This window comes from Ochotona princeps, chromosome 7 (assembly GCF_030435755.1).
Source record: "Ochotona princeps isolate mOchPri1 chromosome 7, mOchPri1.hap1, whole genome shotgun sequence".
Lineage (NCBI taxonomy): Eukaryota > Metazoa > Chordata > Mammalia > Lagomorpha > Ochotonidae > Ochotona > Ochotona princeps.
The window spans coordinates 86,483,633-86,502,098 of record NC_080838.1 but is presented as its reverse complement, the minus strand read 5'-3'; the positions used below and the strand labels follow the sequence as shown (position 1 = coordinate 86,502,098).

At 40.9% G+C, this 18,466-nt stretch overlaps 1 protein-coding gene across 1 annotated transcript in view; it reads right to left on the bottom strand.

Moving 5' to 3' along the window:
* The window catches only part of CSMD1 (CUB and Sushi multiple domains 1), a 652,915-nt gene that overhangs the window by 490,696 nt on the left and 143,753 nt on the right, over positions 1 to 18,466 (bottom strand). Inside the window, exon 4 of the mRNA XM_058666667.1 lies at positions 3,233 to 3,320. Within this exon, the coding sequence (XP_058522650.1) occupies positions 3,233 to 3,320 (88 nt within the window). The remainder of the gene's footprint in view (positions 1 to 3,232; positions 3,321 to 18,466) is intronic.

Here is an 18,466-nt window from a genome sequence, read left to right as displayed (position 1 = left end):
TTCTGAAACAAACAGAAGCTGGGAGAATCTTCCATCACTTGGCTAGCCTGGCAAATGATGCTCCAACCCATGCTGTTGCACACAGAAACAGAGGAAGATGAACATCACGAAAAAACATAACGGCAGAAACCTCCCAAAGTACGACAGACATCCAAAGCAAGCAGGAGGAAAACTAAGGGGCAGGACTCAGTCATTATCGAGCATGAATGATGGATCAGAGGCAAGATCCACCTGCATGCTGTCTCTAGGAAATACATGTCACCAACAAAGACACAGACTGAAAGTGAACTGGTGGGAAAAACTCGTCCTTGCAAAGCCAAACCAAGCACTAACAGCCACCTGCCAGGCAGCGCACATTATACAAAGAAGAAAAGCTGTTACAGAAGAGCACGGCAATCAAGGGATGGTCTAATAGGACGATGTGACCATAGCAACTGTACATGCAACAATGGCAGGACAGCCAGATGTTGAAAACAGATGTTAATGGATCAACGGAACACATAGACTCCATGACACTCATAATGGAGGACTTCAGCATCCCACTTCTATCACTGGGCACACCATTAACTGCACAGCTAATCTACACTATCTGTTACAGGAATGTAACTGATGCATAACAAGCATTTTCTCACAGTTGCAGAACACACATTTTGTTTATTCCTGCATGAGACTTTCTCTAGGATAGACCATATGCTAGGCTTCAAAATAACCAAATAGATAACAAAAAAGAATGATTTTTACATTATGTATCTTTGCTGATCAAAGGCCATGAAGCTGGAGATTGATAACATAAGAAACTAGGAAGTATGCAAACACATGCAAGAGAGAAAGACGCCCCTGGATGGATGGGTACTAGAAGAAACTTAAGAAAAATCCTAGAAACAAACGAAGATGATAATATGCCTCTCAAAACTTACGGGGTATAGTGAAAGCAGTGCTAAGTGGAAGGTTTATAGGATTTTAAATAGATTTAATTAAAACAGAACATGCAACAACTTGAATATTGAAGCAGATATATGGATCATGCTATCCCAACAATAAAAACAATGCTTTAGGAAGCCTCGTTAGCACAGTAGGTAGCGCGTCAGTCTCATAAAAACAATGTTTTATTGGTCACAATAAAATGAAATAAAGTTGATTTTAAGGTTAGAAAGATGATATCATCAAGGATAAATGGGGCAAATTTCACAGCATGAAAGACATGCATTTAAAAGGCCTCACAATTTGAAACATTTATGAACTCCATAACAGATTTTCAAAATATGAGGAGTTGTAAAAATCATTTGTGAAAAATATGCAGCATGGTAAAACTATGCATAGACTACATTTAAATAAACTTCTTTTAAAATTACATTTTCTATAAAATATTGAAGTGGCCACATAAATGAAATTATATAATAAATCCAAAATAATATTTTAGAGAATTCTACAATTTTAGTGAAGAGTTTACTTGTTAATCAATCGATCAATAATAGAAAAACAAATCAAATGTTCTATTGATGATCCTAACAGGGCCATTTTTAAAAGATTTCTTTGTTTTTATTAGAAAAGCAGATATATAACTAGAAGGAAATACAGAGAGAAAGATCTTCCATCTACTGGTTCGAAGTCAGGAGCTTCTTTCAGGTCTCTCATGTGGGTGCAGGGTCCCAAGGCTTTGGGCCACCCTCTATGCTTTCCCAGGTCACAAGCAGTGAGCTGGAAAGGAAGTGGAGCAGTAGGGACAAGAACTGGTGCAAACATTGTATCCCAGCTCATGCAAAGCAAAGATTTAGCCACTAGGCTATCTATCACGCCAGGCCCTTAACAGGATCTTAATGTCTGCCAACAGTACCATCAATCAGTTTGACCGTTGCCCATCAGGGATCACTTTCCTCTACTTCCCAGCAACGAAATAAATATTTTTTTCAAGTGAACATGAAATCTTTCCCAAGATAGAGCATACTATGTGGACATAAAATAATTATGGATTCCTTTGAAAGGATTTAAGTCACACTGAGTGCATTTTCGATCCAATATTCTTAGAAATATCTCAGAGATTTGGAGTAACAGTGCTTGAAATCAACAATGGGACAGGTAGTCAGATGGGGAAAAATGTATTCTGCAGCACATGAACGGAGCACACAACAGCCAAAGCAATGATGAGAAGTCAATTCAGAGCACTAGACATTCACATTGGAAAAGAATCAATGCTTTAAACTACCAGCCTCAGCGTTAGCCTGAAGAAACTAGAAAAAGAATGCCAAAATAAGTTCACAGTAAGCAGAGGAAAAAAAAATTAAAAAGCAAAGGCCAATGAAATTAAATACAAAATAAATCATCAAACCCAGGCTCCTTGTCTCTAGCCACTCGATCCCAGTGTAACTATGGGACTCTGCTAGGAAGGACACTACCAGAGGTAGCTGTTTAGTTGAGGCCTCTAGAACCATGAGCCAAACGTATTGCTTTTCCTAACTCATCCGGTCTTGGTTCTGTGTTATTGGCCACAGAGAATGGACGAGCACGAACCACTTGATGGCCATGCTGGACACAATTTCATGATTCCCCAGTCTTTAAAAACTGCCATCACCCTCCAGTCTCACTAACCAACAATTCTTTCCCACTCTGGTGATATTTCTACGTCATTTATTTTTCTCATCACTTCAGTAGCTTCAATTTTCTGTACATATCCTTTTTGTTTTTCAAAATGGGTAGATGACAAAAGTAAGCTATGTGCTTGCTTCTTTCTATTCTGATTTTTCAGCTCAGTCCTAATACTAGTAGCAGGCTTATAAGGTAGACAATGCTAAATTTCCTGAATTAAGAAAAAACATGAAAAATCTACAGTATTAGCATTATTGTAATCAGCACTGCAATCCTGATGCAGTGACTGAAGACAGCTCATAGTTGACCATAACATAATCACAATAGCTTTTAATAAATGTTATTGGTTGCTATATGCCTTCTTCACTTTAAAATTACATTTAATTAATCAATTATGAGCTTAGAAGTGTTCACTCTAGTTTGAAAACATCAAACACATCGAAATATGGAATAAGTAGCATTAGAAAAAGGAAAACAATTCCCCAAGGACAAGTTGGATGATGTCCATTTAGAGGCAATGCTGTACTGCAGGGTCTCACCTCCACCAACAGGATGAGATGGAACTATGACGGCTCACACATTTACTTGAAAGGACACAAGAATTCAATGAAAATGCCAAGCTGAAATTACATAGGATTATATCTCCTACCTGAAGTCGGAACCTGTTCTTCTGCCATTTTCTGGAATTCCAGGGTCTGGACACATGTCAGAGACCAAGGCAACACCTCCTTGACTCACTATAAAGAAAAACATAATTAAATATTGTGCCTCTGATAAGGAAATAGCTAGAAGATAAAGCTATAGCTTATGGCTTAAAATGTAGTTTAAGAACTAAGAGAAATCAGCCACAGATATTTGTCCTTTCTTCTGAAAGTCAAAAAGCCTTTCTCAGGGCAACAATGACAGCATTCTCTGATCGAACTCTCTCTTGTTTTAATGAGGTCAAAATTTGATTTTAAAAACCAGCTCGTTTGACTATTACAGCCACTGTTGCATGAGGTCACGGTTAAGAGTTTGATGGAAAATTAGCACCATGCAAAGAATGCCCAAACTTATTCCAAAGAAAGCCTTTATTCATCCTCCAAGGATAAAAATGAAGACGACAGTCATCTGCTAAAACATGCACAATTGGCATATTGAGTACAATGACCGAAAACATTTTAAACTTTGAATTCACATATCATTGAATTTAAAAACTGCGGCTTTCTGTGCAAACATGTTGAGTTCCCAAGCCTACTCCATTAAAAGCTCTTTTTCCTGTTGGGATTTCCCCTATCAGAGAACAGTTTCTATAGAGATTGTCATTCGCATGCTACCCAGAGTGAATGCAACTCCGGCCCCACTCCAGCACAATGTAATGTGTCATTCAACGGTACCCCTGTTTCTCTCCAGAACTTTCAGTGGAAGCCTTTACCATTCTTGTTTGCTGTTATGCAACAGGAAGTCTAAAGAAATGCTTTTGGGAAACATTCCTGTTGCTTACAAGAGACAATGCTCCTGGTAATCCTGACCCCATCCAGACCACACATGCTTCTGACCCTCCCTGGAACTACTGATGCCATCATACTGCAGTCCAAAACCACAACAGCATGAGCGGGCCAAGAGCAGTCCTGAATCAGGACACTGCCTGTCCCTGCGGAGGCAGAGGGCTCACTACTTCAGGAACCTGTGGCAGCTGTGAACAGGCTGTTGGATGACTCCCAGGTTAGGTAAAGCGCAAGCATTCTCACACGGAGTATTCTGTGGTTCAGAGCCTCAAAGCACCTGCACAGATGCACAAGCCCTCAGACAGATTTCATAGCTCCATGCCTGGGCAGACAGCACACTTCTACTCCATTTTATCTGAACTATGCATAAACCTAAAATTATTAAGAAAATTTTAGCATTTATACTGTATGAATTAGGGATAAATGGTATATGGACATAATCCTTCATTAAATATAAAATTGCCTCATAATAAATTTATTTTTAGTAATTACTTCACTAGCTCAAATTGGTTAGCATGACATCTAATGATAATTGCTGTATACTATACCAAATGTATAGAGTTAACAATGTTCTTCCCTAAATACATTTTTTTTCCTCAGAACAACTTAAACAGAATCTAGCAAATTGGACAATAATATCAGTAATTAAAGACAGGGGACATTCCACCTTCATCATCCATACAGACATTACAAATTTAACTCTAGAATAAAATGACTTTGTAGAAGTTTCCAGAGAAGCCAGTTACAGATGGACAATAACCAAACATGCCCAGTAAAATAAACAATCAAAAAAAAAGCCTCATACAGAATTGTAGAAACTCCCACATTGTTTTGGACTTCCTATGATTCACACCCTGCATGGTGTGGCACAGAAAACTTCAGAGAAAAAGGCCCTTTCCCACCTCTTATCTGGGGGAAACAAAAGCAGAAGAAAACGGATTTGCAGCATCTTGGTTTTTTTTTATATATACTTTAGTTCTTTATTTTTTTAAGTTACATTTTTGACAATCTTTACATAGTTAATTAGGGTAAAAAAAGGTTCAAGGGCTATAGGGAAGTGGGTAAGACTATTATCTCCATATTGTTTCCTTCATGTTTAAAGGAGGGTATTAGGGGAGAAGGCCCTTAAAGTGGGGACTGGCTTGCATGACTCCTAACTCAGCAGCGGGACAGTCTCAGAACTGGGATGCCAAGACGGAACTTAGGGAAGCTAGGGGCACATGCAGTCCACTGCAGGAGGGCAGCAGCGCCACGGGGAGACAGCAGGGAAGAAATCAGGCAAAGGAGGGGTCTAGAACAACTAGGAAACCTAGTCCCAGAAACAGTGAGGGGAGGCGGTAGTGTCTGCATGGCACGGACTTTTCAAAGTGGTGGGAAGAGAGGCAAGAAGCACAGCTTAACTCGACTAGAAGACCCCACAGTCCTTAAGCCTCCCCTCCTAGTTGATCTCAAGGTCAAGAGACCCACTGCTTAGGAAAGAGCTCCAGAGAAAACCAGAAAAAAGAGATGCTTGCTTTTTTTTCCCCACAAATACTCAACTTTTAAATAGATATCATAAAACTTTAAAAAAAACATGGTCTATTCATAGGAGAAAAATGAATCTCTAGAACTACTCCAAGAAATGCATTAAACTGCCTCGAGTCTTTTAAAACAACTGATTTGAAGCCACGGTGGTTTGGAAATGTCTCCATTGGAGCAGAGCCATAAATATATCGCTAGAAGAAATCTGACAAACTCCAGGTCAATAAAATGGGTCAACGACCATGTTGTGATCAAATTTTTGAAGTACAAAAGAAGAATCTTGAACCCAGAATAAAAAGACTGACTTGTCAAAAAACAATGGTGCCAATAGGTTTATAAGCATTTCATCAGCAGAAATCTGACAGGCTAAAAGACAGTGAGATAAGCTTGTGGCCTGAGAAAGCAGTGGAGAACGGTCCCAAGCCTTGGGAGGGCTGGAAGAAGCTCCTGTTTCCTGGATTCAGATTGGCTCAGCTCTGGTCATTGCAGCTATATAGGGAGTGAACTAGCAGATGGAAGATCCTCCTCTTTATCTTCTTTTCTCTATACATCTGACTTTCCAGTAATAAATAAATAAAGTTCTTAAAGGGCATTGGGATGATAAATTCAAGTGCTGAAAGAAAAACACTGTCCATGAACAATTCTGCAGCCTGCATGCATGTCCCTCAGAACTACCACAGACAGTCCAAGGCATTTCCAGCCCAGCTCGTGGCATGGGAGTTCCTTCAAAACAGACCTACTACTGAACTGCAGGCACTAAAGGGGTTTTGTGAGCTGGAACAAAGTGACAGGGGACATTAACTTCATGTCACCTGGGAAAGGTCCCCAGTGAAGGCATATGCATGTAGAGTAGTTTTACAAATATTCTAGTCATTTTAACTTACAACTCAGCTGTTTAGTTCCTAAAATATTTAACAAGACAATTATAAACCTGCACTAGTAGGCATGTAACATGAAGAAGTAATTTATGACACAAATAGCACAGAATAAAAAGAGAGTTGTATTAACTTTAGTTTTTGTAGACTAATTTCAGATTAAAATGTTGTCTTTATTTTGGTATGCTATATGTAATATCTATGAAAATCACAGAGAATGGAATATGGGTTAAAGGAAAGGGATGGAAATTACAGTTTGGCACTCCAAAGATAATCAAAACTCCAGCTAAGCAGAGAGGAGGGTAGTACTGGAGGAAGCAGGGCTGGTGGGAGCTCTAACACTTACACAGGAAAACATTCCTACAAATGCTGTCCTATAAGCACTTGGATAGGTGGCTGAAACTCTTTCCTGCAGGACTTACAGATGGAATTATGCCCCTAAAACACAATTTATACGTTAGCGTCAAACCCTAGTACCCCATGTTGTGGCTATATTTACGGAGGGGCCGTTGAGACGTTGTGCACCTTTAAGTTAAAATGAAAGCCTTGGGCCCGGTGGCGTGGCCTAGCAGCTAAAGTCCTCGCCTTGAAAGCCCCGGGATCCCATATGGGCGCCGGTTCTAATCCTGGCAGCTCCACTTCCCATCCAGCTCCCTGCTTGTGGCCTGGGAAAGCAGTCAAGGACGGCCCAATGCATTGGGACCCTGCACCCACGTGGGAGACCTGGAAGAGGTTCCTGGTCCCGGCTTTGGATTGGGGCGCGTACCGGCCTGTTGCGGCTCACTTGGGGAGTGAAACATCGGACGGAAGATCTTCCTCTCTGTCTGTCCTCCTCTCAGTATATCCGGCTTTCCAATAACAATAAAATCGTTAAAAAAAAGAAGTTATAAAATGAAAGCCTTGGCAATGGGTCTAACCTGATGTTGCTGAAGGTTTTCAAAGAGGAAGTTAAGGCAGAAATGCACAGAAGGAAGACCCTGTGAGAGAGGCCTCAGCAGATACCAAACCTCCAGCCTCCAGAGTGCTAGGAAAGCAAACTTCTGTTGTTTGACTCATCCTGCCCAAGGTACCTAGTCATGGAAAGCCTTCACTAATCCACTCCTCAACCAAAATGCACACAGATTGGGGGAATGGATCAATGGATCAGGATCCAACAACGTGTAGTCCACACGAAGGACACAAAAAGACTGGCAATGAGAAGAAGTGAAATCTTCATGTAGGGAAAGTGGTTTCCAGTGGCTGGAGGGAAACAGGAATGTGGAATTACACAGAGGTGGGAACGCCCAGCAAGAGGTCCACATAATACCAGCAAAGTCATGTGGTCTGACGTGCCAACAAAATAATGACTGGTAATTAAAATAAACCTATGGCATAAAGATTTTTTGAGTTGCATAATCTTGTATGACTAGATATTGATATTACAAATATCCAAATGGTTTGGTGCAGAAAAAAAATGGCTTGTCACTTCTTAAAAGGTTACCGAGTCTCAACTGGGTGGGTATACTGCGAGTTTTCTGGAGATGGGTGGTACTGATGCAGCTACAATAGTTTGAATGTACTTAATGGCATAAATCATACACATACATACTTATATAATACTATATTATGTATAATATCTCCACTATTCTGGTAGCTCCACTACTTTTTCCTCCACTATTCTGGTTTCATAGTTTGTACCATGCTCTAGAGTAGGGTATAGTTTCCAATCAGGAGTCAGTGGTCTCTCAGTTTGTTAAATTTACTTCCTAAATACACTTAGCTTTAACAATCTCAAACAAAATGTGTCTTTCACCATCTTTGTGTGTGTGTGCCATCACCAGCTAAGTGTTTCCCACAACTATTCATTCAAAAGAGTTGTTGCTGCAGCAAATGAGAATTTGTTGCCCATGAATGACAATGGCTGGCTTTTGTTATTTTGTTTATTTTGCTTTTAGCAGAAGCCGCCTTTTGTAGCATGGTGCTTACTTTCCTATGCTATTCCATTCAAACCAATCTAAAATACAGCATCAAGGCCTAAAGAACTACTTAAACATTTTGTTTCCTAATTTTTCTCACATGGAATTGTCCTAAAAATACGTAAGAGAAGCTGGAAGAAGGCATTCATGTTAAATTGAAATACTTCAGATCTTGACAAGATGATCCCCAAACACACCTTCTTTTGAGAAAATGTGCACTTAGCTGGAATTTATGAGCGAACAGAATGAATTAGACAAGCCTGACTGGGTTGCAGATGTGAAACACGAAGAAGAAACCCATGAGAGAGTAGATGGAAAACACCGCCGAGCTAGGTGCTTAATGTGAGAAGAAGACCGAAAGGGCATGGAGACAAACGCTGCACGCACAGGGAAACAACAGACCATAAACTCCAACTGTTCACTCCATCTGCACTGTGAACAGTTAGTCCTTGCAACATGCAGCTTTACTTAGGAAAGCCATGCTGCTCAGTTGACACCAAGCAATATCTATGGGGCCTTAGAGGAACATCTCCTAGGGCCTTGAGACACCTCGTTAAGTCACTTATTCTATACTTTTCTGAGTTCTTGACACAGGCAGTCTTTACTATGTCCTTCCTTCCTAGCATTGCTTACACCGTAGGCCGCAGGTTCAGATATGTTGTGCTGTCACATTCCACGAAAACACCTGCAGAAGAGTCACTGGGTTTTGTGCCATTTTTAGTCCAGTTTTGTTGAATTGTAACTTCCTGCCATCAACAAACAGGCCATAGATTTTAATAAATGCATTAAATTTCAGTCAATGCATTGAGTTCAAAATTCAAAATCAGAAATGCTGAATATATGGTTCATCACACAGAATTTGCAGTAAGGTAGAGTATGAATATTATAAAAGTTGAGGATCAGTTACAAAGCAGGTTGTTAAACACTGAGTGGGTTTGGATTTAAAACATGTAAGCTAATTAGCAGATACAATTAAGTGAATATTTCAAAGCATAGTAATTAACAAAATCCCCTTAATCTTCACAGAACCTTATGGGAAATAAAGAGAAATAAGAGAACAGGCTTCCCCATCCAGCAAGCCTGTCCTTTAAGGAAACATATTGTAAACACGGACTAACCCAGCAAAACTTTCCTTTGTCTTTGAAAATGAAATAAAATTCTTCCACAGTAAAGAAAAGTTACAAGAATATGCCTCTTCCAGATCTGCCCTACAAAGGATACTTAAAGATGGTCTCTTGACAGAAAAGAGAAATAGCACCCACCAAAACTAATTAGATAAATGTGAAAAACATCTCAGTACAATAACAATAGAAGACTAAATCAATTAACAACCCATTGCTAAAATGACAGAACCAAATTACCATCCATTCATACTAACCCTGAATGTAAATGGATTAAAGTCATCAATCAAACATCATAGATAAGTAGAATGAATTTTAAAAAATAACAAACATCTATGTGTTGCCTACAGGAGATAGATCTCACCAACAAAGATCAACAAAAACTATATTCATGGATTTTTCTTTTTCTTTTTTTTCTTTGGTTTCACTTCTTCAAAACATTTTCTTTCTCATTAAATTCTTCACTGACCCATAGATCATACAACAGCATCATTTTCTTCAAGAAGATCCATGATTTTCTTTTCATTTCTATAGCGACACATTAGTCATTCAGTAGCATGTTATTTAATTTCATGGCATTGCAAATTTCTATTTTTCTTCCTGTTGTTGAATTTGCATTATGGCTTTTCATTTAAGTGGGTGAGTTGTAATTGTGTAATGGAGACTATCATATCCAGATATGAGGATACAGTGTAGTATGCATCTTTACTTCCAGATCAAAGATGCACTCCCAATAAAACTGTTTACTATATCTTGACAATAGGATGCCAGACTCTCTGCCATTGTCCATGCCCACAATGCTGGATATAAGACTGCTTATGAAGAACTATACTTCAGTAATAATACAGGGGAACTCAGTGGGAGGGAGAGGGTTGAGGGTGCTTGGGGAGGAGGCAAGGGAAATCCCAGGACTTCTAGAACTGCTTCATAAAATGATAATAACATTAGGGACCGGTGGTGTGGCCTAGCAGCTAAAGTCCTCATCTTGAATGCCCTGGGATCCCATATGGGCGCTGGTTCTAATCCTGGCAGCTCCACTTCCCATCCAGTTCCCTGCTTGTGGCCTGGGAAAGCAGTCAAGGACGGCCCAATGCATTGGGACCCTGCACCCACGTGGGAGACCTGGAAGAGGTTCCAGGTTCCCGGCTTTGGATTGGGGCGCGCACCGGCTGTTGAGGCTCACTTGGGGAGTGAAACATCGGACGGAAGATCTTCCTCTCTGTCTCTCCTCCTCTCTGTATATCTTTGTAATAAAAAAGGAATCTTTAAAAAAATGATAACATTAAAAAAAGAAGTAAAAAAAAAAAAAAAACAGTATATATGTGTCTCAGCTGGATCCATCCTGAAGCAGACTGCTAGGCTTTGAAAGCCTGAGAGTCCACATTTGCTCATGCTTGCAAAACAGACCAGAGTGTGGTCAACCTTACTCGTGCTTACTTACCACCTCAGCAGCAATGTCCAACTCATGATGACTTTACATAACCGACAAGCCATTCCAGGGTGTCTGTGTGAGAGTGTGTGTGTGTGTGTGACAGTGTGTGTGTATGAGATGAGGCATTACTGCGGAATTCAGACTTTTGCTGGAATTGGATTGGAACAAATCAACATTTACATTTTTCCTTTAATATTCAATATACTCAATTTTGTTTTGGGAAAATTTCTGTGTAAGCAAGAATGAAACATGTGCAAATTACATCTCTCTAAAAACCCAATAACCTGATTTGGTGGTGGTTTCCAGGAGTACACTATTTTGTTAGTGAAATAATTTTTTTCATAGAGTTGTGTGAATCAGGATTATTTCAATGCAGATAATCTTATGGCATGTTTTTATATGCATGACAGAATTTTTGGTAATTCTCTTTTTCTACTGAATATTTATAGTCTTAGCAGTCATTGGTTTTAATCCCAAAACAGCAAATTATTGCTTATGAATTCTAGATAAATCAGTAAGAAATGAATTGCTGGCATTTTGGATGATAAATTCTTTTCATCAATTCCACAATAGGGATTTTTTAAAAGTTTCTTTAAAAAAAGATTTTTATTAGAAAGGCAAAGTTACAGGGAGAAGGAGAGACAGAAAGAAAGACCTTCTATCCTCAAATGGCTATAATGACTGGAGCTGAGCTTATCCAAAGCAGGACAGGTGCAATTCCCCAAAGCTTTGGACCAGCCTCCACTGCTTTCCCAGGCCATAAACAGGGACCAGATGGAAAGTGAAGCAGTTAGGACAAAAACCAGTACCCTTACAGCATGCTGGTGTTAGCAGTCTAGGATTATCTAACTGAGCTATCATGCCGGCCCCCACAGTTGGGACATTAAAGGGATAGTTTACAAAGAACCAATGGCCAGAAACAAACTTTTGGGTATGTAATGCTCAGATATCCTATTAGTAGAATTTAACTGGTTTTGCACAACTTGGTAAAATATAAGTAATGCTTCTGAATTCAAGAAAATGTTCATGTACACAGTATACGTGTATTCTCATTTTATGTTTATGTACATTTATGTTTAAATAATATATATAGATTATATATGTGATTATTTGATAGATTAATTAATATATAAAATCTTAAGGCCTCTATTTGTCAACACTAACGGCCTTTATTCTATCATTTAGCACTCTGCATCCAATCTGCGGGTATTGGGTTCTCTTCCTGCTAATGCATACTCTGCAAAGTCGCAGGGTTGTCTCAGACAGCCAAGATTCCGGTTACCCACTCTGGGAGGCTTGTGTGGAGTTCTCAGCTTCTAGCTTTGGTCTGGATTTGGCCTTGACCATTTTGGGTATTTGGAAAACGAATCCATAAATGAGAGCTCTCTATCTATGTCTTTCTCTTGGTCTCTCTCTGCCTCTTAAATAACATATCAATTAGTCCAGAAAACAGAAAATATTAGCTCCACAGAAAGCTTGTCTAATAAGAGTTCACCAGTGATTTCAGAACTGTGTATAGCATATTCTAATATAATAAATGTGATATCAGCATGTTTTATCTATTATATATTATTATATATACAATTAAATATTTAAATACATCAATTTTTAAAATCAATGATATTACATATGGATATATTGTCTACTATACATTTTCATGATGGAACTCATTCAATATTTTATAACTTCCTTATACTTTAATTTTTTTGTAAAAACATCTATAATGTTTTTCATTTTGGACATTATTCTATTTATCTAAGGTGAACAAATTTCATATGTTTCACAATACAGATTTGGGGACACAGTGACATTTCTTCAACGTACTTTTTGAAGACAGAGAAAGACAAAGAGAGCTTCCACCCACTGGTAGCCTCCTCCCGTGTCTACAATTGCACCTTCTATGCCAGTGTCAAAGCCAGGAGCCAGGAGAGCCATTCAGGGGTGTGTGGCCGACGTCACTGCTGCCTCCCAGGGCTTGTATTAGCAGGAACCTGGACTTGGGAGCTGGAGACAGGCACTGAGCTAGGTCATCTAATGTGGGACCAAGCTAAACCACCAAGTTAAACCTCAGTTATGCTGCATAAAACCTGGGAGGCATTAAGTATTATCTGAAATTTTGAATGTCAAGTAATCAGCTCAACCCCACAGCCTGAACTATATACTAGGCTGTGTCACATGAGGACTTAGTGAGGAGCACTTGTCCTCCCCTGAAACGTTAATGGGCAGCACTACCTGAGAGCTTATCTGGGGGGCACATAGGAGCCTTCCTATCACATTCTCACCTAGATTGTCATCAGACCACATTACATGGGGAGCCCGTGGACACTCCGAGTATTGCTCAGTAGAAAAGTTATTATTAGGGCAGGCACAATGGCTCAACAGGCTAATTATCTAACTTGTGGTACCAGCATCACATATGGATGACAGTTTGTGCACTGCCTGCTCCACTTCCCATTCAGCTCCGTGTTTATGCCCTGCAAAAGTAGAGAAGAATGACCCAAAGCCTTGGGACATTGCACCCGCTTGGGAGACCTGGAATAGGCTCTTGGCTTCTGTCTTCAGAACAGGTCAGGCTGGCTGTTGTAGCCATGTGGGGAGTGAACCAGCAGATGGAAGATCTCTGTCTCTTTTTCTCTATAAATTTGCCTTTGCAACAACCATCACCAAAAAGGTCATTACTACAAACATGTGCTTTGTTCCATTTTATTTTGAAACAATTTGGTCTAAATCATCTAAATATTTGGGTGTTGGGTTTGTGAGCACTTCGGGTCGGGGATCTATCGGGGCTTAGGTTACCTGGCCCGGGTACTTGGACTCGCCTGTGAGAACATGTTTCAATGAATGGAAAAGGTGGAGCAGTGACATAGACCCTGTTGTAAAAGATTATGGCAGCACATTTGGCGCTATAGCAGAAGAAGAACAGAACTAACTGAACAACTCCCCCAAACAAAGATGACAGTAAAAAATCTCAGTGAATGGAGCCGTTGGACATTGGGAAGGTGACATCATCCTCGGATCCGTGAAATTGGCAGCATTTCAGGACTATCCAAGCCACTTGAACAGAATCCTCCGAATATGTCCACACGGAGATTCTGGGTTGATATGTGATGGTGGTTCTTCATCCCTGGGTACTGTGTCATGTGTAAAGTCGTGAGTGGTTTCCCCCTTTGTCTCTCCCCCTCCCCCAGGAGCAATAAGAAGAAATAGAAAATTTGGAAGCAATGATTTCACCCAATTTTCCCTAAACCTCAATCCTTCCTACTCTGATCAAATATGTAATTGTTATTAAAAAATAAAATTTATAAATTAAAAAATAAAACAAAGTCAAATGTCCATTCATTTGCTATATGATTCCTAGCCTCAGTTACATTTCATCAAAGAATGTTCCACACACAACTTTAACATCTTAAAGATTAAGGAGACAGAGCATAGGCCACAGTGGACAGAAATGCTGGAGGTGAAATAATGCTATTCAGAAAGAACTGTTTATTTTTTACGCAAAAAAGAAAAATAACTTGAATAGTGTAAGCTAAGACCAAAAGATAGAACTTTAAAATTGTGATTAACAATAGCCAGGATTTATTACCGGGAAGATAAATAAAACTAGTTACAAATCATGTGTTTTCCTTTAGAATTAACTAGATTGAAAGTTCTGTTTCTGTAGTGTTTGCTTCCTGTTTTGTATTGTAGTATACTTAAATGCTGGCAAGGTATGTTAACTTTTTTTGAGAAACCTTCTATTACATGAAGGAAGTACAACTGAAATAATTATTTTTGTATGTTGAGTACTCAAAATTTCCATGGAAATACCATTTGAAAATAGAAACAGCAAGTTAATTGTGACCAGTTCCATTTAGCTATTCATCATTGGCTCAGCAAAATATCCACTGAGCACCCAGCACAAAGAGGCCCTGTGTTCACCTCTGTTGGAGTGCCCGTCTTCCTGGCATGTAACAAGATGACTGCGTGCAGCAAATCCCAAGCAGCAATGCCTCAAAGAAACAGCCACTGTTGCAATGAGATTAGGTGCCACAAAGGGAAGAACAGAGCACCACTCAGGGAGAAATGGTGAGGACAGCTCTCACATGGGATGGTGGAGGGGATCCATGAGGGGAAAGAACAGAGCACCACTTGGGGAGGTATGCTGAGAACAGAGCTCACATTGGGTGGTCGACCAGGTCAAGGCTATCTCTGAGGGGAGAAGAGTCTAAACTGAAAATGAAAGATGAACTGAATTTGTCTGAATGTGAGCAGGAATAGCAACCCTGTTAAGAGCACAGCACAGTCAAGTGTACAGGATGATCCAGAGCAGAGACATAAGAGAGTCACAGCAGAATCATGGCACTGATGCTTGAGAGCAGCCAGGGTTAAAGTGAAGGCCCCCAAGAACGTCTAGAGAAGGACCAACATGTGTGTGCACAGGCCTTTGGCCTGGCCTCTTCCCAAGGACCAGCATGAGGAGCTGAAACAGAGGCAGACTGAGGAAGAGACTCCCACAATAGCTCCGACAGGAGGCAGTGGCCTTGCACAAGGGCACACTGACATGGGGACAAAACCCAAGAGATCCTGTGGTTGGTTTTAAAGTGAAGAAACTGGGGAAGTTGCAATACTGCCCATTGTGTTGGAAACGTAATTGAAGGGCAGACTGAGGATAGAATGTGAAAATTTCATTTCTGGTGTGCTCATTTCAGATGCCTACAAACAACTCTGTCCTCAGCATACTGGTGTAATCTTTTGGGAATGTCCACCCACATTCAGAAGAAATGATGTGTTATAGAAGCCAAGTGGGTATCACAATGGGATTGAAAACTGGGGCTCAATGGTGGAATTGCTCCAGAACACACACGTTCCCCTCCTCCCTCCCTCACTTCTGCCTGAGATGGCGCATCACCCACATCTCTGAGGTCCTGGCTTCTGAGCACATGCGTGTCATGTTGACGGGCACTGCCACAACTGCCTTCCCTGGTTAACTGGGCAATCTTTTCTGCCTGCTGCTGTAATTGACCATCCTGTTCACACTTCACAGTATTAGAGGTGGCACTGTATGCTTATACCAGATATAGAGAAAGCCCTGTGATGGCAGACTGGTTTCTGTCTCTAGGATCTGCATGGTAGGAAACACCACAAAACAATCCACATCTATAAGGAGCATGGACAGTTGAGGTCAGGAACAAGCAGATGGAGCACTGCTGGAACAAGAGTAGGCATGAGGGTGCAGAGTAATGGAGTCGGGAGGCCAAGAGGAAGTAAGCCAATGAGGAAAGATCCCTCTGCTTGGTCATCGGCGGGGTGAATATTTGGTGGAAGAGCTGAGACACTAACAGGGCCGGGATTCAGATCATGGCTGTTGTGCTCCAGACTCCAGCTCTGTCAATGCACACCCTGGCAGGAACAGGCTGTGATGGGATTGGTTAGATGCCTACCACTCCAAGGAGAAACGCAGACTGACTCCTAACCTCAGCCTGATCACTGGGAGAATCCACTCTCTTCCCCCCCTCTCTTATGCCATGTGTGCATGTATTTCTGTGTGTTTCATTGTATGTCTTTCAAATAAATACAACATTTTATAAGGAGTCATAGGAAATGTCTTCATGTGTACTCATGGTAAAGTCAGAGGAACTGATGGTGTCGGATACAAGAAGGGATGGCCATTTTGGGACACATCTTGAGGGCAGCTCTTGCTCATGCATAGTATGCTCACAGAGTCCATTCTGAAATGAGTGGAGATTTTTTCCCTTCAGCCGCTAACATGCATGCATGTGGCCTGAAATATGTGATCTTTCAAACATGATATCTCATGTGCCACAAACAATGGCCCGCATGGCCACCTGCAGCCCAGATGCTCCGAGACTCTCATTGTGTGCTGGGAGACAACACTCGGCCCAGGTATAGCCCTGGGAGAAGTCTTGCTTCCATCCCTGCTACTGACAGAAGAAAGTCGTTCCTCTACCACTAGGATTCTGTTATTATTGCAGTTTGTATTGCCAAGAGGCGAAAGCTGAGCAGGCATTTTCTTTAATCTTCTTGGCAGAGAAAAATAACCTAACTTTAACATTTAAAGAGATGTCACCATCACCACTGTACTTCTTAGGTGACAACATTCTCTTTAAGAAATTCAGAATTCTGGAGTCCCATGGTTCTGGGCCGCTCACTGGGGACAGACCACCTGCTAGGTGTGGTCAGCTGTGCTGGGCAGGAGTCATGGACTCTCAGTTACGATCCTGCTGTCTTGCTGGGTTTTCCATCCCCACAGCCCCCTCCTTCTGCCCTCACTGTGCTCCTATTCTACAACAGAAGACCTCCCCTGGGGAACTACCAATTTATAGGAGATTATTATTGTTTCACTGAGACACACAAAGAGCTTTTAGGAACACTTTCATTTTACTATTAGGACAGGACCTTACATCATGACAGGTGGCAGACACCAGTATGGGGCAGGGAAGGTGGGAAGCCTGCTTGGATTTTCCTTAAGCCATTTAAACAAACAAACAAACAAACAAACAAAAAAGATGATTGGGAATCTACTGCCTAAAGGTAAATTAATTATCCTGGAATGACTCAGAAACACCAGAAAAGCCAAAGCCAAGTCTTCGTCCACTGGTGGAACTGATTTCTGTCCACCTCTGCTTGCTTCCTCTATGCAGGTGCAGAGAGGGCTGCCTGACCTTTCAGAGAGGGTGCCTCGGGTGAGTGACCCTGCTTTAAGGACAAGGCTTGGGGTATGGGAGAATCCAGGATCTCACCAAAGGCTGTGCAGCTCACAGTGCCACCTTTGCTGTCAGGGTCCATTTGAGACTGCTGTCCTTAGGACAAGTCATTTTTTAATATTCATTTTTACTTTTATTACCAAGACATATATATGAAGAAGAGGAGAGACAGAGAGGAAGATCTTCCATCCATTGATTCACTGCCCAAGTGAACCCAAGTGGTCGGGGCTTAGCTGACACAAAGCCAGGAGCCAGGAGCTTCTTCCAGGTCTCCCATGCAGGTGCAGGGTCCCAAGGCTTTGGGCTGCTTTCGACTGCTTTCCCAGGCCACAGGCAGGGAGCTGGATGGGAAGCGGGACTGCCAGGAATAGAACTGGTGCCCAAATGGGATCCACGTAGAGCAGTCTGCTGTCAGTACAGACAGAGAAAGAGGCAATGGAGTGTCATGTGGCACAGGAGGGTCCCGCAGCTGCACTCACACAAAATTGCTTTTCATTTTAGCCACCTCACAGCTGTCCTTGCTTTGAAAAAGTGTGCTAATTTTTACTAATCTAAATATTACCCCCAGGTATTTTCCAAACTTAAGACAGGAAAATATGGCAGATAAATCTGAAAACCTTCAATTATCTTTAGGTTAAAAAGGAAAACATGATACAAATCATTGGCCAGTTTTTAATGACCATCCTTTAGTTAATTATGGCATTCCATAAGATCTAATCACCTGATACTTCACACAGGTTCACTGGATGCTTTACATGTAAGCAACTATTCTTTTTTTTCAGATA